This window comes from Anopheles arabiensis, chromosome 3 (assembly GCF_016920715.1).
Source record: "Anopheles arabiensis isolate DONGOLA chromosome 3, AaraD3, whole genome shotgun sequence".
Taxonomy (NCBI): domain Eukaryota; kingdom Metazoa; phylum Arthropoda; class Insecta; order Diptera; family Culicidae; genus Anopheles; species Anopheles arabiensis.
In genome coordinates this window covers 65,602,527-65,627,518 of record NC_053518.1, presented here as the reverse complement: position 1 = coordinate 65,627,518, position 24,992 = coordinate 65,602,527, and the positions used below count along the sequence as shown (strand labels likewise).

The following is a 24,992-nucleotide window of genomic DNA, read 5'->3' as shown; positions in this document are numbered from 1 at the left end:
TTTCTAGACAGTTAACGCATATCTGTTTTTCCATTTACAATTGGTTTTACCCAATTTTTGCTGAAATCCAAGATTGAATTGAAACCTAATACGACTGAGTTATTCGACTTAATGTTTTTAAGGGTCTCAGTAGTTCGTAGGTGTAGAACAAGTTTGAAAGATGTCATGGGTATAAAATAGTTAGTGTCGAAAAATAGAGCGATAAAATCATTGTTCTTCTCTAGAAAAATGAATGCACTCAGGAAAATTGTAGTAATAGATTTTTTGGTTTGGCATGCTTTCAGGGGAATTGTAGCTAAATTTGTTTAGTGCTGTGATATTTCAATTGTCAAACGAAATATTAGTTTTTTATATGTTTTAAAACCGTAATTCAATGGAATGAAACATAAAAGTAAAACATGTAGTTAAATCATCCATCCAGCCACCAGCCAGCGATAAAAGCTTTAACTGCAGCTTTATTATCGCTTTGTACGATTTGCCGTTTAGCATGCAGCTTCCAAACGGTTCCTAGCCGCGCGTACCACATTTTTCTTCCCACCCTTCTACCCGGTTGAATAAGAAGGGAGTATAATCTGCTCAATACGCTTTCCGCACTACTCGCCCATCGCGGCGTTGAACCTTACGTAGAAGCTCAATCGAACGGAACGAAACGGAAATCGTTGCCACTTTAACAATTCCGGCACGACGGCGTACGCTCCGCCCTGCAGCTTTCATGCTGCAGTGAGCACGCTGCAACTGCGCCACCCTCCCGATCTGGAGAGAGTTGCTGTCGGAGGCGTAAAACACATACACACACTCACACACATGTATGTAGCCCATCTTGCTTTGAGCGTAAGAGGAAAGGATGTTTTATGAACCAATGCTCCAAATGGAGCTGCAGAACAGGATGCCCGGAAAAGCGAAAGCATGTTATCGATGAATTCCGTCGCCGTGCTTGCCCTCTTGCACACCTTCCTTCCCCTCCTGCTTGCCTAATGGGCTAGTCGAGCGGGTCGATTTATGGTTGGAATTTTTTAATATTTCGAAACTAAAAACTATTTTCATGGCCGGTTGAGAAGCGCACATCAGCGTGCAAGCAGAAAGGGGCGAAAGAGAAAAAACAAATCCATTTGCTGCCTAGGCAAGCAACGACGAACGTGCACCACACCTCAAGAGGTCTTGGATTGAGATACACAGTAGCAGGTTCTCTCCCTCTCTCTCCGTTTCTTTGTGTGTGTTTGTGTAGTTTTTTTTGCAGAATAAAATCCACCTTCAAAAAGGTACACGAAGCTCGCCCACGTCCAGCCGAACCGAACCGATCGAGTGGACCAGTTCCACCAACCAAAAAAAAAAAGCTCACAACGGCCCGTGCCCAATGGGTTGCAGCCAGAGAAAGATGTAATGGATATTTTATTTCCCCCGATGTGTATGGTTTGAATTTTAAACATTTTATCGGCCGCATCATCTCGCGCAGAGAGCAAGAGAAGAGGAAAACAACAAAGCTGCCACCCACCTGCGAAGCCATCATCATCCCGGCTGCCGGACTCCTTAGTCAAAGCGTGGAGGTTTCCGATGTTGCTGGTTCTTTGCTGGAGTGGCCGCAGCGGAAGCAAGTTTGAAAAATTCTGAAAAAAAGAAGAAAGAAACCCCGGTTGCAATATTGATGGCGCACTCTTCGGTGGAATACAAATTCAATCGCTTCCGTTGTTGCCGAACTCGAATTCGAACTCGAACCTGGTGCTCCTGGGATCACTGTGTATCGCTGTTTTCGTTTACTGTTTCACACAAGCACACCGTTACCGATGCTTTATTTTCGTGCCTCGGAACAATTATTTCTGGCAGGGCAGGGCAGGGCGCCATCGAGAATAAAATGGCTCCGTGGCGGTTGAGATATGATTTTATGACTTGAAAAAACTAACTCAAAAAAACCAACGAACCTGAAACGAAGCGGCTTAACATGAAGCATTATGCTACGGTCGTGCGGTGAAATGTTGGAAATGGTGGAAAAGAAGGAATGGAGGGCAAAGAAAAAAAAAACCCACCGTGTAAAAGATGACTGCGGCTTTATGTAAATTGTTAACGTTCGATATTTATTTATGTGTTGGAGGGCAAATTGGATTTTGGACTGTTTTAGAACATTACAGGTCGTAGCGGCAGTGATCTGTGGTTGCATGTTAAGGGTACAAAGAGAAAGAGTGAGAGCCATAAAAAAGAAAACATTCGTTTTTTTTTCTCCCCCGTCCCCCAGCAGGAGATAACCATTAACGGACGCTCTGCCGTGTGCCGTGCAAAGGGGTTGCGGTTACTTTATTTTCCACGTTGATTTGTACTCGTGCCCTTGCGGTGGTGGTGGTAGCATTGGTTAGGCTGTATGGCCCTGTTCTAAAATAAAAACCAAGGGGTGTGTAGTGGCTTAATCGTTATTGGATCATAAATCTGTGTCCGGGCCGCATCCACGATTGTGTGAATCGCTGATGGAAAGTGGTTCGGAAAAGGGAAAAAATATTAACCTTCACCTGGGATTTGAACAAGGGAAAGGAAAAAAGGTATTTTTCCAGCACAGATGATGGGTGGGCTTTTTTCCGTACCGCGAATGCGCCCCCTTCCCAGGTGCGTGATGTAGTAACATTACCGCTACAGGAATGAATTTGCGGGCAATTGCGAGAAATTGTGCCATAATGATTACAATCTTGTGTAAATATTTGGACGTTGTTTTGAGGGCTAGTAAGGTCAAAGCTTCTTTTTTTCAGTTTTCAGTTTGCTGATTACTGATTAAAAATGGCAATACAAGCGCACACGTACAGGGCCGGTATATTAATACCGGTGTAGTGTGATTGCATACAAACAGGCGTTTAAGTGGTTTAGATTTGTAGCGCGTTTGATGGCTTCATTTATCAGGTCACCTTTGATGATGTGTGTGTACAATATTTCACGCTCCATCAAGAAGATCCAATCGAAACAACATGTAAATGTGATTTGTACGCAGCAACAAAACAAGCTCAGAACACGCAAAACCCCCCTGGTTTGGTCCATCACGCTTTTACACCCTCTGTTTTCGCACAACGACTTCATCAACTGTGATGCGTTCTTGAAAATGTTGCAATTTGTTTTGCGAAGACCATACACCGAAACCAAAAATCCATTCAATCACAACGAAATGGATTCGGAGGAAAAGTGTGTAAGCGATCATGCGAGCTTTGCCGCCGTTTGCTGGGCGGGAAAATAAATTGATCTTTTTAACCTCTTGCCACCCGATTGTGCGAATGTGATGCCACTGGCCAGGAAGACGGATAAAGCGGTGGTGGTGATGGGGGGAAAGCACAATAACAAAGAGATAAACTGTCACACTGCGACTGTGTGCTGACGAGGGAAAAAGATCCGTTGAGTGGTTGGGAAATGAGAGCGAAAAAAGAGGTAAGGAGGAAACAGACGCATAAACGCAGCAAAACAAAAGCGGAGGATCAAATCAAAGTGAGTAAGTGAGTGAAGGACGCCCACAAACAAACGAAAGCAACAAATTGGAAACAATTTCTAGTACCGGGTACGTTTCAATCCATCAAAAGGCAAAGGAAGAAACGAAAAGAAACACACAAACACTCAACTTCGATCAAGGATTTAGGGCCCACTGGAAAAGGATGCGAAAAATACACAACCGCCTGCCAGTACCAAATCACAACACTACTCCAAAAACTCGGATTTGCTGGCCACGTGCGCTTCCGGTCCAGCACGACAGTGTGTGTGTGTGTGTGGTTTGTTTCGATTCGATTGCTGCGCAAAAAAAAAGGACGTGGCGATTTGAGCATCGACCAAGGCTCGAGACAAAATATTTGTGAAGAGATTTGTTGGTCGCGGAGAAGCAGAAAGTGTGGTTGGGGAGGAGGCAGCTGAGCTGTACGGCTTTGTAGCGAACAGCGAGACAACATCGAACCGATTCGTCACTCACCATGTTCGACACAATTTGCGACACAGCATGTACGTGCCGGCCGACGGCAAAGTCGAAGAAATAATATTTTTCCACCCGTGTTCCTCTTGTTCATTTTGGGGCTGACGGCACCACCGTTGAGAATGACACGATTGGATCGATTGGATTATTGCTCTTAAAGCTGGCAGGGGGAAAGCCAAAGAAGCATAACGCTTCCTTCTTCTTGTGTGTGTGGGTTTTTTTTCGTTTGTTTGTTTGGTTTTGCTCTTGCCAGCAGTGAAATCGCATTTTTGACGGTTTTCGTGCAATCGGAAAATGGGTGTTACGAAAAAATGAAATTTCGCGGAAGATGATAGGAATTATAGCTTCTTTGGGTGGCCGCCGGTGTTTGCATACGCTAGCCTGGCCATTTGTAGTGGCTTCTCCGTTTACACATTTCTTCTTCGGCACAGATGCGACACGTTAGATCGTGACGAGAAACGACTAAAAAACGCTCAGCGCATATGAATTATGGTGATGGCGTTTTTTTTTCTTGCGGTCGAAAATGCTGTTCACAGCAACCACCACCAACGGAGGAACGGTGTGCATGTGAGAATGGTTTTCACCGTATGGACGTGTGGACACGTATGTGTGTGTGTGTGTGGTAGCATTTGTCAAATGGATGATGATGATTGTGCAAACCGTGGCAGCAGAAAGGCACGAATACACGTTGATCTGACGCACGCAAGACTGTTCCGGGGAATTGTACGGTTTCTTTAAAATGCTTTCTGCTTTAAAGCATTCTTGTTCTGCTGAAAAGCAACTGTTTGATTTTTGCTGATTGTGCAAGTACTTTCTAGGAAGAAATACTCTTTGTGTGTCATTTTTGAGAAAATCGTTCAAATTAAGGCAACGCGATTGCTTGTAGCTGTGTAAAGATAGACAATATGTTTGCCTATATGTGCCTAAAGATAAGCAAGGAGCTTAGCTTTTTTCTCCTTTTAGAAACAAGAATGAAGATAAAAAGTAGGATTTTTTTTCATCACTTATATGATTTCGTGACTGTTCATTTAGTAAAATACAGATGGTGTAAAGTATAAAGTGAAAATTATAAAGAAAATGAAAGAAAGACAGGATTGAACAAAATAAAGAGCAGAGAGAGAAAGAGAGAGAGAGAGAGAGAGAGAGAGAGAGAGAGAGAGAGAGAGCGAGAGAATAAGATAGGATAAATTGAAAAGTAATATATAAGAAAAAAATAAAACGTGGAAAAAGAAACAAGAACGGATAGAAAAAGCAGGAAAGGAAGAGAAAATTAAAAATAAAAGATCGCAAGAGAAAAAAAAACGGAAGAAAGAATGCTAAATAACAACACACATTATGTAATTTTAGTACCAAATAAAAAACAGAACAAAAATAATGAGAGAAATGAAGAAAAAATTGTACATCAATGAATGAATAAACGAATAAAGGAACAGGAAGCATGAAACAAGAAAGCAAAACAAGAAAAAGATAGAAATGAAAAAGTAAGGAAAGAAATGAATAAGGAGAAAAAAGAAAAAGAAAAAGAAAAGATTAGTTAGAAAAAATCAATAAGACAAAATGGCCCTCAAAAAAACCAAACAGAAAACTTGAAATGTAAAGAGATAAAGCAGCTTTTAGTATGTTTCTCGTCACTGCACCCATTACACACAGTGTAAGTGCAGTATGACGTTTAAATCGCAGTGGAAGAATCGCGACAGCCACTCATATTGCCAAGCAATATATCTTCGCGTGTCATCCCAGCACACGCTTACGACGTCACAGCATAGCGCACACAGTGCCACCGGCTGAGGGCATAATAAAATATTTCGTCCATAAAATAAATCTGTCAGAAATTGTCACCCATCAATTCATCAATCGAATCAACGTCAATGGGAAGTTCGTGATTTGCCCGAAACGGGCTCGAACGGGGCCCCAGGTTGCACGTACCCACAGGCGCTGGCAGCAAATCGTGACTGTATGCTGTGTGTACAAATCACGTGAGCGGTGGCGGTGAGCTAACCGAAACCGAAGCTCCGTTTGAAGAGCAGCACTATTGGACGATTTTCCGACCGATATGAGTCCTCATCGCTCAATGAAAGGAGTTGTTAGGCAGGCAGTCAGTAGACAGAGAGAGAGAGAAAAGAGAGAGAGTGTGAGAGAGAGATAGAGAGAGAGAGAGAGAGAGATAGAGAGAGAGAGAGGGAGAGATGTAGAAAAAAACTGCACGATCACAACACGGTTCGTGCGATAAGACGTGCGGCCGTTCCCGGAAAACGGTCCCTGTCCAACTCTGCCAGCACCGGCGGGTGACACTTGGCCCAGTGGAGTGTTGCTAATCCGCTCAGGCAGCGGTGAGCGAAACCTCGGCTGTTTCTATCCATCCCCTCGCCGCAAGATGCTCAGATGGCGATCTGGCACACGACGCTCGCGAGCCGAGTTGCATATCGTCGCTTGAGTGAGCAGCTTAATGTTATTATCTGCCGCCGTGCCGAAAGTGGGATGTGATTGCCCCTACTGGTAGACGACCCGGCTCTTGCGGTGTAGATAATGCAATAATGCGCCTCAGCAGGCACTAACATCGTGTGTATGCGTGTCAGTGCGAGGTAGAAGCACAGACACAGGCAAGACACGGATGGGGACAAATTTTCCTTATGAGCTTTTCTTTATTTCGGCGACCATCAGATTATGGCTCGATTTGTCATTGGCTGTTCGGGTTGGGGCACGGGCAAGTAGTAGTCACGTTGGCATAGGGGGGCGGGGGGAGAAGATCATTTACCATGGCTTCTCTTCTCGGGTCGGGGTCCTATTAGCTTCCTGTCCTCCCCGATTCCACCGGTCCGCACTTTAACAACCCAAATCGGATCAGCCCGTTTGGTGGAGGGCTAAGTGAGCATCTTAAGCAATGGGGGGGACAGTCGGCCACCATTCCCGGCGACATTAGCTACCAGTTCCGTGGAATGTTCGCTCGGGGAGTTAAGTTACTACCCTCAACGAAAGACACACACTCGCATACACCGCATACACCGAGTGGTTGGCCAATAGTCGACGAATCTTCCACCCGGTGTGGCACGTGAGGATTTTCCACATCGAAAACGTTATTTGCCTACGCCATGGGAAGCAATTTCGCTCAAGTTGTCGTCGGTTTTGGGGTTGGGAACGAACTACGGAGGACGGGCCCCATTGCCGCACTTCCCTCTCTCAGCACCGATCAACAATATACCAGGACTGCTCTTTTCCAAGGTCATGATGGCTGGTGATGGCGCTTTTGTTACCGAAGGAAAATTACGTTACGTGCTGTGCGAGAATGACTGGGCGAGGTTTTGATGCTGATGATGTTTTCGCTCCCGCGTCTCGTCAGGGCTTTGCCTCGGTATAAAAGGAAGAACTAATTGATCAAAAATTGTCAAACAATGGTGAAGATGCTGGATGAAGAGACGAGATTATTTATGTGGACGGAGGAGAACACGAAAATGCTCTCAAATTAATCAGCAATTTTGATGGAAGATATTAAGCACCTAGAATTTGAAGTTCAAACATTCAAAATGCATGCAACTTTAAGAACTTCAACAAATTGAAGATATTGAAGAAAGATAAGACAACCTGCAAACTTTAGCAACGAGCTGGATAGTCACAGAAAGGCCCAATAATTGTCGGGAGCTTATGAGTAGATTTGTTGGAAGATATTAAGCACCCAGAATTTGAAGTCCAACATACCAGAATCCTTACAATCTTAACAAACTCAACAAATTGAAGATATTCAATGGAGAACATCACCTATAAACTCCATCAACGAACATGGAAATTCACATAAATGACCAATAATTGTCGGCAGCTTATCCAGTTATGCCACGTATCAACCGTACCGTCATCATCTGGAGCCGTTCTGCCAGAAGCGCTGTTTTATTAGCTCATTTCTTCCACGGTGACATGATTAACGCGCCCCGCCTTTGGATGACATTTAACCGGCCAGCTTTCATAACCAAATTTCTCCCTAGGGGAGAGAACCCCCGCAGTCAGGGAGCAATGGCGCATTCCAAGCGATAACCGACGATGATGGTGATGAACGATGGTGAAGTGGTGGGATGATGATGACCTGTGTCCTGGCTGTCGTCTCGTACATCTGCCCAACCCCTGGAAGGCAATGTCAATAAACCTTTGCGGATTGATTTTGATTGCGGCGGAGGGTTTGCCGAGAGGGTTTTATTAATTTATCCCTCAATATAATTTGATGAACGGGTGTGTGTGTGCTTGGTTGTGGTTCCACTGGGACGCGCAGTGCTGGTAAATCGTTACACGCTCTGCTGTGGTCTTTACTAAGGATCAGGCATGACTAAAGGAAAGGAAAACGGGAGAGCGCGGAAGGTCAATTTGGAGCAGTATTTGCAAGTGTATGTTTGTGTCACAGATTAGAGGAAGTGTTCCTGCTCGTTCTTTGTTTCCGCCGTTTTGTTTATCCACCCCGTATATAATGATTCGCATAATTCAAGTCGGGGATCAGCATTATGAAAGCGATAGCGAGTGTGAGCCGCGCACAGCATTTGGATATTTGGAAGGAGCTGAGGAGTGCCCTCACACTTACATAGGGACTCATACGTATAGCTGTGCGTGTGGTTGAACCTCCAAAACCTTTGCCTAGAGGGGGTGGGATGGCAAGTTGGCGCGAAAGTACCGCAGTAATTTACTTACTATCAAACCTTGCAGGCAGCAGTAAACTTTAATCCTTTAAAATTACACAGCGGGATTAGGGACAGAGCACAGGGAACAAATTAAATTGCAGCTGGTGGCTCGCGTGCTTGCGATTGTGTGTGTGTGTGTGTGTGTGTGTTTTGGGGAGAAGAAAACCGTGAAACAAAAGGTGAAACAGGAATCTTCATCCTGTGCGAGCAGCCGCGACATTTTGCCTACATGGAAAAAACATGCAAGAAAACCCCGGACAGATTTCGAGCGAAGCCGTCGTTAGTCACTTATACGTGACATAATCTTTAGTTATAAACGAGTAGCAGCAGCAGCAGTAGAAGAAGAAGCTTTTTTTTCGCACAACCAAACCACCCGATGCTGCCCGTAACCTACTGCTAATGGTAATAATGCCATCACGACGGGCAACGACGGTGGCTTTATTGCGCACACCACGGCTGACCTTTGACACGGCACAGATACACGGTCCGGCTAATCCCTGCCTCGGACGTGGGCGAGATCTTGAGCGTATGTCGTGCTAATTAATGATCATTTAATTCTGCGGAAACTGCGACCGACAGCAGTGGAGTGGTGGCTCAGGGCATTCCGCTGGAAAGCTTGTTCAATTATTTGCCCGTGCGCTGAAAGAAAACGACCCCAGTTCGGACGCCGGACGGCAATTGCAATGGTGGGACTGTTTATGATCAGGAAATTAGGAAAGGAAGCGCTGTTACGAAGACGTTTCGCTTCGGTTTCGCTGGGTGCGTTACTGGTTTTATGGCGGCGATGGAAGGGATTTCCCTTTCTTTATGTTTCGTTTTGTGGTTTTATTATGAAAAATATTGCAACTTTTATGCGCCAAAGGTTGTTCTTGTTCTTTTCCTTTCCGAACTGATATGCCACCTTGGCATCACGCAGCTGCGGCGTTTAACTTTCGAATGGATTGCAAATGTTTGGGCTCCACTTTCTTGGTTGAGTTTTAGAAAATAAAATTCACAAAAAACCATCGTTAAGCAGCCACGAATACGCTGGATAATGCACCTTAGCGCTTCGGTTATACACTGGTACAGGAAAGCGAAGCAAACTCCCGTCACACGCACACGCGACGCGGACGGCAACAAATTAAAGTTTCACCTCACCGTTTGACGGGCTGCACGAACGAATTTCTTTGGCCCCTTTGCCCCTGGATTTTGCGTCAAAATCTTTCGCCTGGATTGTGTGCTTCCAAAGGAAAAATGCATTCCGGGGTCGAAGTGGCACGAAAGAAGGTGGGATGGGATTTATACGTTGCAAAACGAAGCACAAAAAAGAGTCTTAGCAACGAAAAATAATAACTGCAAAGAAATGAACTTTCTGCGCCATGGTACCAGCCGGCCAAGCGGAAGCGTATAGAGGTGGATTTACCCGTAAAAACTTTAGCCAACCGGTAGCTTGCCAGAAAGCGCCCGAAAGTATGCAAGAAGCGCGCCCGCGCGCTGTTCGGTTAAAATATGCTCGAGTTGTTTGATCCTCGATTTTTGCTCCTGCACTCACACACACACACACTCTGACTCGCAGCAAAAAAAAAAGGCTACGTGACACTCGCTGTGTATGTGTGCGCCGAAGTGTGTAGAGAATTTAACATAAACTTTGCCCGAAGCCCGGAAGAATATTGAATTTATTAAATTAACGGCAGGCGGTTACTTTCGCCGTGCCACTTACTTTCCCGGCCGAGTTCGTTCGTTCTCGTGCGAGATTTCCGATTTTTCCGGATCATTCGCATTCGCATTCCTTTTGTTTCCCAAAATCCTGTGCCATTCCCCCGTACCAAAAAGGTACAAAGTTGGTGAGGTGATCCTTCTCTCGGATTTTGCTCACGTCGTCGTCGTCGGAAAAGGGGGCTCACACTTTCCCGCACGGTTACGGACGATTGTGCTTCGGCTTTTAAGCGATTGAAAATTTGCACCCCGCTGGAAAAAGTTTTCCTGCTACCTACGTGCTTGTCCGCTGCCCTGCCGTTCCCCTTGATTCTCCCGCGAAAAGAGTAAAAATTAACCAAAGTTGTAGCAGGTAACCGTAACCGAAGGATGGGGCAGCTAGAGTTTTGTGGACTCCTACCGACGAACGTGTGCCGGCGTTTTGTGGGTGATGGAGCGGTGGAATGGCTTCCTGGTGGTGGGCATTGCGGTGGACGGATTTTGATACAGTGAAGTGTGACATACGGGTAAATTGGATGTAGTTACCGGCAGGATTTGCCGTGCGGAATGCAAATCAAGCGCCACCGGGCGAACGGGTTGGGTGGGTTAAGGGCAAAGCCACCGCAGGAACCGCAATCGAACATGCAGCACCGGTTGACCAGTTGAGCAAGGTGCGCTTAGGAGTAATGGTAGATTGGTAGGGGGGAGTTTTCTTCTACTTTAATGGTTTAAAGCTGCAAGCGGAGATGATTTGCAATTCATCGGGTTGTTTTTAATGCGCCTAAAACTATGCCATTCGTGTTTAAAGTTGTCTATTAACTGCATTTTAACATAATGCACTTTATTCAATTTGTGGAGGTCTGTTCAACAATCGATTGAATGTGTCAGCGGAAACGCCTGATAGTATGTAATTATGTTTTATTTTATGTTTTCTTTATTATTTTTTATTTAATTAATTGTTATTTCTCGCTTGATGTTAGATTAATTACTCTTTTGCAACTCAATCATTTCTTAAAATTGATTTTGTATTAATTTTTGATTTTTTTTCTTAATACTTATTTTAAAAAAAATTTTGATACTGATACATATCTTGGTATTGAATTCTGTCTTCCTTTTTGTAATAAAATATTTATAACTCAATACAGTAGAACGTCGATTATCCGGGCAGCTCGGGACCGGACGGTTGCCGGTTAATCGATTTGCACGGATAATGGTCCAAGAAATGTCATTTTCATATAAAAATTATTTTATTTCTAGTTTTTTATTAGTTTTTTGATTAATTCAACTTGAATAAATCGATTAATCGTTAGTAAAATATCATTTTAATCAATAACTACAGGTTTAACAACTGTTCATGAACAAAAATGAATTTCGAAAATATCACTAGACACTTTAGAGCTGCACAAAAATCTGGTTGCCCACTTGACTATCGCTGCAAATTTTCGCTGTACGTTTGAACAGCTGTCACATTTATGCGCACGGTTAAGCCGCCCGCCGGTTTATCCGCCCCCGGATAATCGACGTTCTACTGTACTTATTATATTTTTCTGGACATAATTCATTGGACAAAATTACATATAGCACGTTATAACAATTTATAGCTTATCATTTACAACACATGAACTCTATTTCAAAAATTATGTAACACGCCTAAAAGTATGCAGTATATTGTTCATATTTGACTTTTTAAAGCTATAACGGGACACTTTCAAGGAGGATTCCCAACATTCTTCAATGCGTTTTTGATTGAAACATTTAAAACTTCCATTTTCCCGGAGCAAGATACAAATTATGCTAGATCCTTCTGAATACGTCTTTCAATATTGATTCCAACTAACTCCATCTCTATCTGCCCATTTCGTTTCAGCATGCAACCGCACCCTGCACGGTGAGGCCGGAAGAACGTACGAGCTGCAGATACAAAACCCCCACGGCGTCTATCCATTCGTGTGTCACCTAAACTTTACGGCCACCGGTGGCCTCTACGGTGACATTGTGCAGGTAAGCACAGCACGGTACTCGTAAAAATCCCCCCTTTGAATGACATCCGCTCTTGTGAGTGTGTGTGTGTGTGTTTGTGTGTGTGTGTTTGTGTGTGTGTGTGTGTGTGTGTGTGTGTGTGTGGCTGTGGCCCGAGCTTCCATGTCCGTGTACCTCTGCGGCCCATTCATCCGTCAACGACGCCGTGCATGCCGGGTTCGTTCGAACTGCCGAAGATTGCCACCGGCATCGTCTTCATAAATTAAATTTTCAACAAACCATAATGATAATCAAAAAGTGGCCCGTTTTCTTGTTGCTTTTACCGCACTAATGGATGGTCATAAATTCTTCGCATCTTTTCCTCTTTTTTGTTGTTGTTCACTTCTTTTCCTCCGTCGGTGGAAATCACTCCCTGGGCTACCGGCTTTCCATCCGTTTTGTTACGATTGCTATTGCTTCGCCCGTGTAGAAGGTACTTTCTCATTTTTACTGCAACGCTTTCACCATTCCGGCACGCCCGGGCGCGTTTGTGGGTTCTCGTCAGACGCGCGGAAAACTACTGGCAAACGTCAAATCGCATGTTCGACGACCATTTCGCTTTTGCGTTGAAGCTGCCTGTTGGATGTTCTTTTTTTTGTTTCTTGGTTTTGTTCTGAATCAGAACACAAACCCCAATTCTTCTTGCTACATTGAACGCGTTACGGCGAGTGGACCGGGTTGGAGGACGGTAGAGCCCGTGGAAAGACACCACCAGCTCATTCACACGCCGGCAAGGACGAAGCGCCGAAATCAATAACCAAATTGAAAGTGAAAAATGTGCTCTCGTTCCACGAGGTTTCCGTTGCCCTGAGGGTTGACGGCAGCAGAGAGTGAATTTTCATGTTCATCTCTAATTGATAAATAGGGAAAAGCGAAATCTATGCAGTGTGTCGGGTAGTGTGTCTTGGTGAAAGTGTGTGTGTATATGCGTATGCCTTAACGTGTGTGTATGACTACGTGTTGGGATAAATATCGTTTCCAGAACGGTTTCCTTTCTTGTAGATCCTGCGCATAGACAGCACACAAGCAAGGTCTTACTAAAACTTTGCGTTTGAGGCTGGAGGAAAGCGAACTTTCTTGGGCTTCTGCCTACAGCGAAATTTGGCTCTGTCGGTGTCTTCTGTCCACTACTTAATTGAACTGTTTTGGAGCACGGTTGGAACGATCGAGCGAGGTTGTGGTAACCATCAATTTAATTACCGAGCAACAAGAGCAAACACAAAACAAAAAATGCCGCCAGGGAAGCACCGAAATAGTCCTGATCAAAAGCATCGTTGTGATGTATTTTCCTTGTAAACGTCAATCATTATTATATGGTCATCAGGGATTGAAGTTGTAAAGATTGCGCGTGTGCGTGTGTAGCAACAAACAAACGCATTTGCACTATAGCGGGCAGGTTGAAGCCACAACTGAAGACATTCGATTCCGGAGCAACAAGCCCACCACCACCACCACCACCATGGCTTAATGCCACTAAATTAGATCAACAAATCCACGGTGCACGAGGCCAGTTTATTTACATTTAATTCAATTTGCTTCCTATTTTGTTGACTTTTTCATTCGCGCTGACTTATGCTAATAGGTCCGTGGTCCATGGGTGATGGGTGGGGAAGCATAAGTATCGCTGCGGAACTGTGTGTTTCAGGACGAATGAATTCGTTCTTGGAATAAGTCATCTCTTGGCTGTTTGCTACACGGCGCTGCCCGCTTCAAAGCTCTAAAATTGTTGAATTTATTCCGCTAGTCAAACAGAAAACTTTGTTTCACACTTTGATGGACCCGATGATGCTACTGGAATGGTTGGAGTTCTTTCTCTCTGATCGGAAAACAAATCGAAATTGTTAATGGAGAGGTTTTGCGGAGGCGCACGATGATGGCAAATATCTAATGGATCTAGCTAGTGCAACGCCAACAGTGGAATGTGGTGGTGGCGATTTGTTTGTGTTGTATCAAAGTCGCTGCCAAGCAATGGTCGTGTCTGTAATCGTGTTTGATAATCGAACGGTTTCGTATCGGGGAAAGCTTTGTGAGCTTCTGACAAAAGTTTGTATCTGGTTTCGGAGCTAAAAGGTTTCGTTTTATTTGCACACATTGACTGGAACTAGCCAATCATCTAATTGAAAAATCATAGATAACTTTGTTTCATGCCAATGCTGGTTTGCTCGATACATATCGTTTAGTTTTATAGAAAGAAAGGCACAAATTTTGCTAGCGCTCAAGCGTGCTAGCGCTGGCTTTTTCAATTCGATGTTTCAGTTTGAATTGATGTACTAGCATTTTACATATTTAAAGCAGATTGCATGTACAATGAGGATATAACTATAAATAGGTGAAATCCTAGTAAGGAACGAATGCCTGAACGTAACAATGCCAATTTGTTATTCCAGTTGCATACCTTTAGGCGTCTTTATAGCAAACTATGCAACTAACGCGCCAAAACAACACTTTTTTAAAATAAAAGCAACGGCGAACAATAAAATGTTTTAAAAAAATGTTTCCGCTATAACTTAGGAGAGCAGCTTTCCATGGTTCCTTTTTTAAATGCTGAATAAATTCAGAAAGAGAAAAAAAGAACCATCAAATGTAAAACTGAGCCGCAGGGCATCAGAAAGCGTGTAAAGCTTCAATTTTATACCGTCTTTAGCAAAACCCGCTTGTTTTCTCGATCCCTTTTTTGTAAGTAGCGAAAGTATTACAAAAGATTGTGAGACGCAAAAGAAGAAACTACCACAGCAAAGTAGAAAAAAAATCAGCAAAAAGAATGAACTCCGAAGGGGACCAAAGATTAAGCGAAGGCGGCGATGAAATGGAGAGCTTAAGTGCAAGTAATATGAAAGTTTTTTAATCACGGTAGCCAGTACCAAGGCTGTGCCTGAACGGGAACGGGATTAGTCGGAACCATTAACCGACCATCGTCCCATTTTTGCCTCCACACTATTTAGGAGATTGTGTGCGAGGTTTAAGCGAGAGCGAGTGAACAATTGCTACAATGAAAATATGAAAAGAAAAAAAAAACAAAGTAATTATAGCAAGTGTTGAGAGACATTAGTTTTGGTATTAAAAGAGAATACATTCAACAGTGAACATTGAATAATGTTTGAATTTAGTTTTGGATTTTAATGCGTTAAAACACAGTAATTGTATCTTTTTCTTCAACAAAATCCTGAACTTCCGATTCAACATGAGTGCTGTATAGGGTATTAGGGACAAACTTTTCCATTGAACGCCTTACTCGCATGAGAAAAAGGGTCCTTAATCTTATTGATACAGATTTATTACCTTTTAGGATTGTGTCAGCTGGACCTGGTTTGGGGCAAAAATAATACAAAAAAATCTGTTTGAAAAAGATTCCTTCTTAAAGGCAGATGTCCGAGCTGTGTCTTTGCAACCCCAACCCAAACATTTTCACTTTAAAGTGACATTTACTAAGAACTTGTTGTTTCAAAATTGCACAAAAAGATAAATTCAATCATGTACAAAAAAAAAACGTTATCATTTACATTCATCTACTTTCGTCCTTTTTTTGCAGCTAAATCTAGCCAAGTTTAGCATCGGCAAATTTGTCGAAAACTATCACGACGTCAAACAACACGGCGAGTGTACGGAGGGGTTCATGACGATCAGCGAACAGGGGCTGCCGAATCTGGATGGTCGATGGTGCGGAACGGCTTCCGGCTACACGATATACTACAGCGAGACAAAGTCGGTCAACGTGACGCTACGGCTAGACAAGCAACCGCCGGCCAGTGGCAGCGTGTCGAACGGGTTCGAATTTCGGCTCATCTACAAGTTCCTGCGGCACAGCGATGCAAAGCTAAGGTAATGTGTAATGGGTTCGTTATCGAAGAGGGAGCGGTTTTACCCAGTTTTATTGACAGTAAAGCTATACAAACACACACGATTAGAAAAGAGATTAGATTAAAGTTACCAAGGGAAAGAATTTCGTGACAGCGAGCATAATCTTTGATTTACCTGCCATTTGGTTTTATTTTTCTCTGTACCATATCACATCGAGGAATGTGAAATGTGCTTTTCCAGCAAGCTTTCTGTAGCATTTTATGCCATGAAAAGAAAACACCGAAACAGCAACAGCCGCGTCACACCCGAAGACAAAGTGAAAATTGAAAATTCCATTAAGTAATAAACTATAAAAGTTGGTTTTACGTTCGTTTCTCGACCCGCCCATACGTTGATAGCACCCATGCCCAAGGTTAGTTGGGATAGCTCTGGTGGCGGGGAAAAGTTAGAAAATATAAATAAAGAAAACTGTGCCCTGTAGGATAGGGCGGGCGTGATAGAAAAAATAAAAAAGAACGATGTTAACGCACTCACAGCAACAATGAAATGGGAAGGGAATGTACGAGCGCACCAGGTTGCCTCCCTTATGATGGTGGCATTAAATCTAGGTTATTGCATTTTACACATTTTTCTCACTGCGGAAAGGTGCGCAGCAGAAAGAATAGGAAAATCCCGGAATACACAATACGAATGGGTTCGTATCCATTACAATCGATGGGCCCCCACACATACACACACCCATCGTTCATCCTGTGCCAAAGGAAACGGGGAGTAAATATAAACGGAAAGCTTGTATTTATTGGCAGGAGAATAATATGTTCAGTTAATCCTACATTTTTCTTATCATCGAACCGGGCATGTGTTTGTGCCGTGGGACTGGGTATTATGGGTACGATTGCTAGTCGTTGTTTGTTTTTTTACTAACATGAAACCTTTCGTTTTTTGTGTGCATCTGTTGCTTCCCCTTTTTCACCTACCAGGAACGACAACCGGATATGGAACGGAGATCTCGTCCCCGGGAGCTACTGCAATCGGAACTTTTATGACTGCGACAAAAGGTAAGTTCCGGGACGCTGGCGTACGTGTTTGGATTGGTTGTAGTCGTTCGGGAATGAAACAACGGCAGCAAAAAAAAAAAAAGGAATTTCCCGGAATCATTGCGACCGAGCGATGAGCTTTTCCCACGGGGCGTTGCCAGTGGTTCACATCGCAGTTTTCAGCAAGCTCCAGCAGGTCCCACGCTGGACATGAAGGTGTGATGTCAGCTCACGACCCCACGCACACGCATCACTTCTTCTAATCCCGTATTTAAGGGTACGAGATTTGGGCGAAAAACGAACCAGAGCGCGCAGCAAAAATGGATGGAAAGAACCAGCTCGTTGGTTGCACCCGGCTGGATTATAAATTACCCAATCGACTACCACTTTCAGCTCGTATACAGCTCGACACAGCGTCACCAGACGATGAAAATGCTGACGCTGATGAATACCTTCTGTCTCTCACACGTTGTATTTCTATCTCATCCTCTCCACTGCTGGGGGGACGGTTTTATTTACAGGACCTGCCGGATACGATCGCCCAACTATCCCGGCATTTATCCACGCAATTTAACATGTAAATATTATATTAATCATCGGGCGCCCCCGAGCGGTCTGCACGCGATGATCGTCCTTCGGCAGCCGGACGGTCATAAATTAAATATGAAGGAGCAGGCGACACACCACGAGGCGAACAACCGGATTTTAAGGTAATTCATTATTGATGGCCGCGAAGCTTGCGGACCGGGGCAAGCTTCCGATCTAAACAGTGATGCACGTGTGCAAGAGATTGTTCTCTTTTTTTGCGGGCAGGGCCGCGGAACACATATCGGCGAACGGACATACGGAGATTGGGCTTTGTGTGTGTGTATTTTGGTGCTTTAACGGTTCAAAGAGCTTAGGAATATTGATGGCCGAGTGAGAATGGTTTGTTGCAGATCTGGTTAGTGAATCTCCCACTCAGCGTTAGATGTACTTTTGGTGGAGGATGTTTTGTTTTAGTATATAGTAGTAGCCTCTAAATCGTTTGTTTTATGGCGCAAAATTGATCGAGGTGATCAATTCTTCGATAAGGCGACTTAGATTTTTCGTTTACACCAAAAAATTAATTTACAAACTTTGATGACTCAAACATCGGTTTTCCATTTCCACACTTACCTAAAAATACTTTAGTAAAGCAGTTAAGACTCTAATCTAAACTTAGATCAATAATTTGACGCTATTATTACCAAAGCAAACAGGACTTTAGGTTTTATACTTGGGTCTAGCCGTATGTTTCATGATCCTTTGTGTCTAAAAGCGTTGTATTGTCCGTCCAATCATTGAATATGCGTCTGGTGCGTGGACCCCGATTCACATTACTAAAATCGATAGGATGGAAACATTCGAATTGCTCCTAGTAGGCTGCTTTGAAGAAATCGTTCTGAGTTTCCATCGTACCGGTCGGGCCGTTTATTGTTAGGGCTTGATACTTTGGAGAATCGTAAGAAAGTGGCCCAGGGGTTATTCATGCTTAAATTGTGGACTGGACTCATCGATGCTCCTTACTTGTTGTCCTCGTTAAATTTTTACGTTCCAGGCAGAGTTTTAAGACCCCGACAAATTTTATCCATTGACCATCGCTGTCATCTTTACAGTGCTAACGATCCATTGTTAGTGTTGTCAATCAGTCCTTTATTTTTCCCAAATGTTCTAAAAAGTTGTGTGATTTTTGGTGGTCTGCACAACTATAGGTGTAGGTCTAGGCCTAAGTATTGTATGTAGGCTACGAAAGCCAGATGCAATCAATGCTTATCAATAAATAAATGAATAAATGAAAATTTCAATCAACTTATTGTAAAACGGAACTTTATCCGTGCAAAAATAGGTTCTTTCAAATACTCAAATAGTAAAAAAAACTATACAGCTCAATTACCCATACAAATTTTTCCATTTGGGACAGTCCCGTTGTAGAGCCGTAAACTCGAACAATTTAACAAGCGTCCCCCCATAGCAAGGTCTGACTATCTGGCTGAGTGTTTATTCAGAATACTACAAATTGTGTGAATATCTGAATTGTCGATGCTTAAAGAATAAATGTCCTACCGGTTATGCATTGATCATTGCTGTTGGCTTTAAGATTACCAGTCGCTTTTTTTCAAACTTTTTCAAAACTCTTCAACAAATACAATCAGCAAGAAGAAAAACGGTTTCTTCTTCTTTAGCACAACAACCGCTGTCTGTCAAGGCTTGCCAATAGCTACTAGTGAAGTGTGCTTGGCTTTTAGTGACTTATTGTTACCATAGCAGGATAGTCAGTCCTACGTATGGGGACACGGTCTATTCGGGACTTGAACCCATGACGGGCATGTTGTTACGGTTTAAAAGTTGACGACTGTACCCAGTGGTGGGCTTCGAATTGCTTCCCCACCCACCGTATTCTCCAGATCTGGCCCCCAGCGACTTTTTTCTTATTCTCAGACCTCAAAAGGATGCCCAATTCATGATTTTTTGCCATCGTTCTCAATGACTTGTGGCACGGTGCGTGGTCTTGGAGGAACAACAAAATAACAAAAGTTGCTTGACAAAAGACGCTCTGTCTCACAAACTAATTGACATACAGACGTCAAATTTTGACACGAATCATTTGAAGGTTGGTACTATATAAAAAAATGCATTTAATACTAGCGGCGCCATCTATGTGTCAGACCGGGGATTTATCAGCCAACCTGTTATATGCTGGAATTAACATACACGGGGCCCCTACATTGACGAGGCCTCCCGCGGCCGCTCAGTCCGCGCACCGTTATACCGCCACTGACTGTACCACCAGACCGGTCCAGAGTGCAGAAAAACGGTTTACAAACATTTTAAATGCACCATTTCGTGGAGCAAAATCGAGCCCGGAGCTATCAAGGGTATAATCTTGCTGAAAAGCCTGAAATGTATTCCTCGAAAAAGATTTATGAGTACGTCCAGTAGCTCCATTCAATATTTCCTGTTTTATCTTGGCGATGCATTCCAAGAAAAGAGATATTGCTTAAATCCGATTATACGTGAACAGACTGGGCAAGAGATTGAAAATACATTATAGTAGTGGTTTTGATTATAAAACGAGACCTTTCGAATGAGCTCTTTCGTTTGAACTTTAACATTTAAAGCAAATTAATGTAAATGCATCCTCAAGTAAATTATTAATCATCATCAATGTCCCAAAACCAGGCACCACTTACACAGCCTTAACTGGTTGCTGTGAAGGTGTGTGTCTGTTTTTTATTTGTTCACTGCTGCTGGTTTGCTTATCAAAATGAAGCTTCATTATTTACACATGCAACATCAAAGTGACTGATGAACAGAACCGGGCACCAACAAAAAACGCAAAAAAATGCTGACAAGCATTTTACACACGGACACATTCCCGCACGCTCGTGTAAAGCCTTTGCTTAATGATGTTTCCACCTATTTAATTCCATGTTTGTAATAAACCACAATTAAACGATGTAACGTTTGTTTTTTTGTTTTGTTTTGTTTCACTACTGTTGTGAAGGGACAGAGGAGGGCAAAAACATAAATTTATCACAACCAACCGGCCAGCCGTCTGGGTACATGGTTCATCCGTCACCATGGATCATCGTCTTGCTTACGCTGTCCCGCAAAATATTGCCAACGTTGACATGGGAGTTGGTCAGATTGGTTGATAAATTGGGGTCATGCTATTGTATTGGGTTGGCTTAAAGGAGATGAATGTGTGTGTTTCCACCATAATCAACTCGCTGCATTTTTTGTGTGTCTACAGCACGTGAATTGTTTCTTGTTATGAGTTATAATAACGTTTGGGAATCCTTTTCCTATAACAAAAAATACCTTTTTTCAAACGTTCTCCTTATTGAAACCTTTTCAATCTGGCACGGTCGGGGCACGACAAAAAAAAAACAACAGAGACACCCAGTACCGATAATCCCTTTTCCAACGTTTTGCGGACAGAATAAATCCAACACCCTGCCCTGCCGGGCATTGGCAGTCACTATGCCAATCTGCGTCACGGTGCGTCACTCCATGTTTGGTGGGGTTGTTAATGAAAATTGATTGCTTGGCTGGGGCGCAGGAGAGTCTTTCCCCACATTCCCCGCAGCTGCTCGGAATGAAATCCAACGCACAAGGATGTTGCGGTAACGCTGCACGGTGTCCGTCATGCGATGCGATGGAAATGTTTAATTTTCTACTTTTCAACTGGATATTATTACTGCGTGAGTGTACTGTGTTTGTGTGATGCGCTGTAGTTGTTTTATTTCGCATTACGACGGACGAGGGAGGTTTTGTTGTAAGCCCGTGCCAGGTCCGGTACACTTCAAACCTCGATGATCCTGTGCGACCTGTGCTGCGCAGCTCGTCTCGCATGTTTTAACCACAAAAACCAGCAATGTAATTAAATATGACCATCTCCGCGGAAAACCGCGCTCAGTTTCCCTTTGATGAGGGCCGTGGCGGCGGTCGGTGTCCGGTTGTGCATTTAAAATGTAACATATTACCTGGTGAGGTGGAGGAACAAAAGAGAGGTGTACATCGGTCAAAGAGGTTGGTTCGTGTGGCGATAGGTAGGAAATGTGCGGGAGGTAAGCTAGGTTATAGCCTTACATTGCAGAGACGGCTTCAAAGCGGTACAATAATTAAAATAGTTTTATTCAATAGCAACTTTTTGGATCAATTGAAGCCTTTTCCAGGTAAAATAATGTACACTGGCTTACTATTTCCCCTTCAATGTAGAAATTGTAACATGACAGTCTAAACTACATAATGAAAACGATAGAAAAGAGAAATTTGAAAGGGGCTTACGTTAAAAAATCCGTCACAGGGTCATTTTGCTATACCGATTGCATACATGCAGGCGTTTCGTACGAGAGAAAACTTATGTTTTATAGCACTCACTGTACGCACTCACTTCCAACGCATAACAAGTCAATTAGCAAAATTATCTAACGTAAGTGACATGCCCAGCATCCCGCCAGAGCGCACACCGGTTGAATATGGTTGAATATTTTACTTTAATATTGCCATAAATCGACCACGTTGCGCACCAGGGCGTTTGTTTCTTTCTTCTCTCGGCTGTGCAGTGCAGACCCTTTTGGAACCGAGCTATTTCCTTTTGCTGTGGAACATCGAGCAGAAGGGAGGGCGAGATTTCCTGATTTCAGCTCCACCCCAAAACTACTTTACACGATCCCGGTGAGTTCTCAGGGGCAAGCGCACACTTTCCATATGGTCGCTAGCACTATAACTAACGGGGCTAACTATCTCATCCACTCGGTCGAATAGAGAATTTACGGCTTTCCATTTCGGCAACGGGCCGGGCGAAAGCGCACCTGGGGAAAAGTTCCGGGCCCGGAGTTTTATCCGTAGCGCTGGCAAGCGAAGGCTTTGCCAAGAAGCAGCAGCAGTTGGAGGAAGGTGATGGTGAAACGTTGAAAATTTATCCATTTGCAGCCAAAATAGACTCGTTCAAGTTGAGCAGACGCAACCCCCGAGACAGGGGCTTGGAGCATTCCTGCCTGGAAAGCAATTTCCAATGCAAAACTTGTAAATTATTATTTCAAATTATTATAGCCAACCGCACATACCCACTCCGACCCACACACCTTGTAGCCTTTTCAGTACGGTTGGTTGGCATCCCGAAAAGGAGTAACTTAAAGATGGTGCATTCTTCGGAATGTGCACAGCGCTCTCGTTTGGCTGGGAAATATTTTAAAGCCAAATAGGTGCAATGATGCATTTTAACCGCTCGGCGGAGAGGTTCACCTACCCACCGCTTGATTCGTCTACCGCCACTACACGCCTGTGGGAAGGTGTGTGTGTGTATATTTGTATCTAGTTAAGCGGAATTGTTCAGGGGCATTGCTTCGGTTTTCGGGACCATCGTGAGCCGATTTTCGCTGCATCGCATCGCTGCTAGCTTACTGCGGAAGAAACAAGCAAACTTTTGCCCGGCGGAGGTGGTGGAATGGTGGAAATAGGAAAGTAAGGTACGGCGAAAAACTTGCTCTCTAGTTTGTTTGGGGCGATCGAGCGATGTTCAGTTCCCGCGACCCGATACGCTCCCTCCGGCAAGTTCCCTCAACAATGATGGTTGTGGTTTGAATGGGGGTAAAACCAGCAAAGGATGTATTGGATTCGAAATGGGATGAAACTGGGATGGGGATAAGGGGGGGGGGGAGGGATGGGACGAATATGTAGAGAAAAAAAAAGTTAAGGATTTATGGAAAACCTGTTGGGTTAAGGATTTGAGGTAAATTTCGAAACAGATTCCGTGCGGGAAAGAAAGTTGTTCCTTTTGCAAACGAACTCACACTAACACACACACACACGCATACACAGTTCCCACTAGCCTATTCGAGCATAACTTGTTCATGGGGCATGGCTTTTGGTTGAAGCGCAGGTGAGGCGAAGACCACGGCGAAGAAGGCGCAGGGAGTGACTAAAAACTTTACCGTTAACCAGTTAGCCGAACTGGCCGTGGCCAATCCCGGGGCTTAGAAGCGAGTATTTTGCGTTTGATTGCTTTTCGAAGGAGCACACGGTGTGTGTGTGTGCATGTGCCGGGAATGAAGGTACGATAATTTGATTGGAAAATCAATTGGGCGATACAGCGCTTGGAGTTTTTCGGGCGACTGTGGTGTGCGGGCAGGGGCTACGGTTGGATGCGCGTCTGGCACCGTTTGTTGGAAGGTGTTAGAATACGTTCGGTATGAAAATGTTACATTGAAGTGTTCCGAAGTTTGTGTTTGTGTGGGAAGTATGTAGACGGCACAGATGATGGATAGAAGTAATTTAATACTTTTGTGGAAAAATGGAAAAATGGGGAGCCCACACAGCACACAGTGGTTCAACATTGTTTCGAAAAATTGGCGTTTTGCTTTGAATTGAAATCATGACAGGCTGTTGTTGTTGATTTGCTGACATAGTAATGATGCAGTTTTGGGTTTCTAGCGGCTTACAACACATTGTGGTATTTTTATAGTTAAATAAATTGAGTATTGTGTTTCTGTCAGTCAGTAACACATTAAAGCTCTTTGCTGGAATTACGAAATGGGAATGAATTAAATTGAAATTTACCATATTAAAAAAACATATTTTTAAGAGTATGAAACTCAAATAAATTTGTGCAATCCATAAACCTTAATTACTATTTTCACAAGGAAAAAGCAGATATTCAAAAGAATTGATGTGTATTGTAAAATAATGATTTCTGGAAGAATGAAAAACAATACACAAGTATTTGCAATGTAAATGTAGCAGAACGAATCATCACGAAAAATGAACTGAAAACGAAACAAATGATTAAAAGTAGAGTAGAAAACAAGACATTAAATCATAAAATAAAGTAGAGTGAGCAAAAGTTAAAACATCTAAAGTAAAATGGTACAAAATTAACTAAACTGACAGAATAATCAATGAAACCGAAGATGAAAGGGTTTGATATTAACAGGTATCAAAAACAGAAAAAGAATAAATGTGAGTTGGAATTTAAAGAAGACAAGAAAAGGAGATGAAAAGGATAACAAAGGAATGAAAAGAAGAAAAAAAGAGTTTTAAAATGTAATAGATAAGCCAATAGAGATATCTAAAGCGATAAATTACGCGAAATAAAAAAGTGACTTACAACTAATGTTTGTAAAAAAAGAAAAGATTGTTGATTTTATTTGAAAAAAAAATCCATTGACACGCAATGCATCTTTCTAGCCTATCTATGTATCCTGCCTTGAAAAAGCACCATGCAGCTGGTCCACTTTCGAGGGCACGGCTCATGCGAATACAGTAAAGAGCTATACAGGGTTTACCTAGCCAATCGGGCGTCGTCAAAACGTTATCGGTCGCTGTAAATACTTTTTCGGGCGACGTAAACCCTCAATTGGG

At 43.3% G+C, this 24,992-nt stretch overlaps 1 protein-coding gene across 3 annotated transcripts in view; it reads left to right on the top strand.

Moving 5' to 3' along the window:
• LOC120900919 overlaps positions 1 to 24,992 on the top strand; it is a 286,191-nt gene that overhangs the window by 253,793 nt on the left and 7,406 nt on the right. For all 3 annotated transcript variants that reach the window (XR_005739262.1, XM_040308521.1, XM_040308522.1), the window contains 4 exons: positions 12,119 to 12,252; positions 15,800 to 16,089; positions 17,049 to 17,126; positions 17,627 to 17,815. Coding sequence is in view for 2 of the 3 variants with exons in the window: in XM_040308521.1 (XP_040164455.1) it covers positions 12,119 to 12,252; positions 15,800 to 16,089; positions 17,049 to 17,126; positions 17,627 to 17,815 (691 nt within the window). In the remaining variant the exon portion in view is untranslated. The remainder of the gene's footprint in view (positions 1 to 12,118; positions 12,253 to 15,799; positions 16,090 to 17,048; positions 17,127 to 17,626; positions 17,816 to 24,992) is intronic.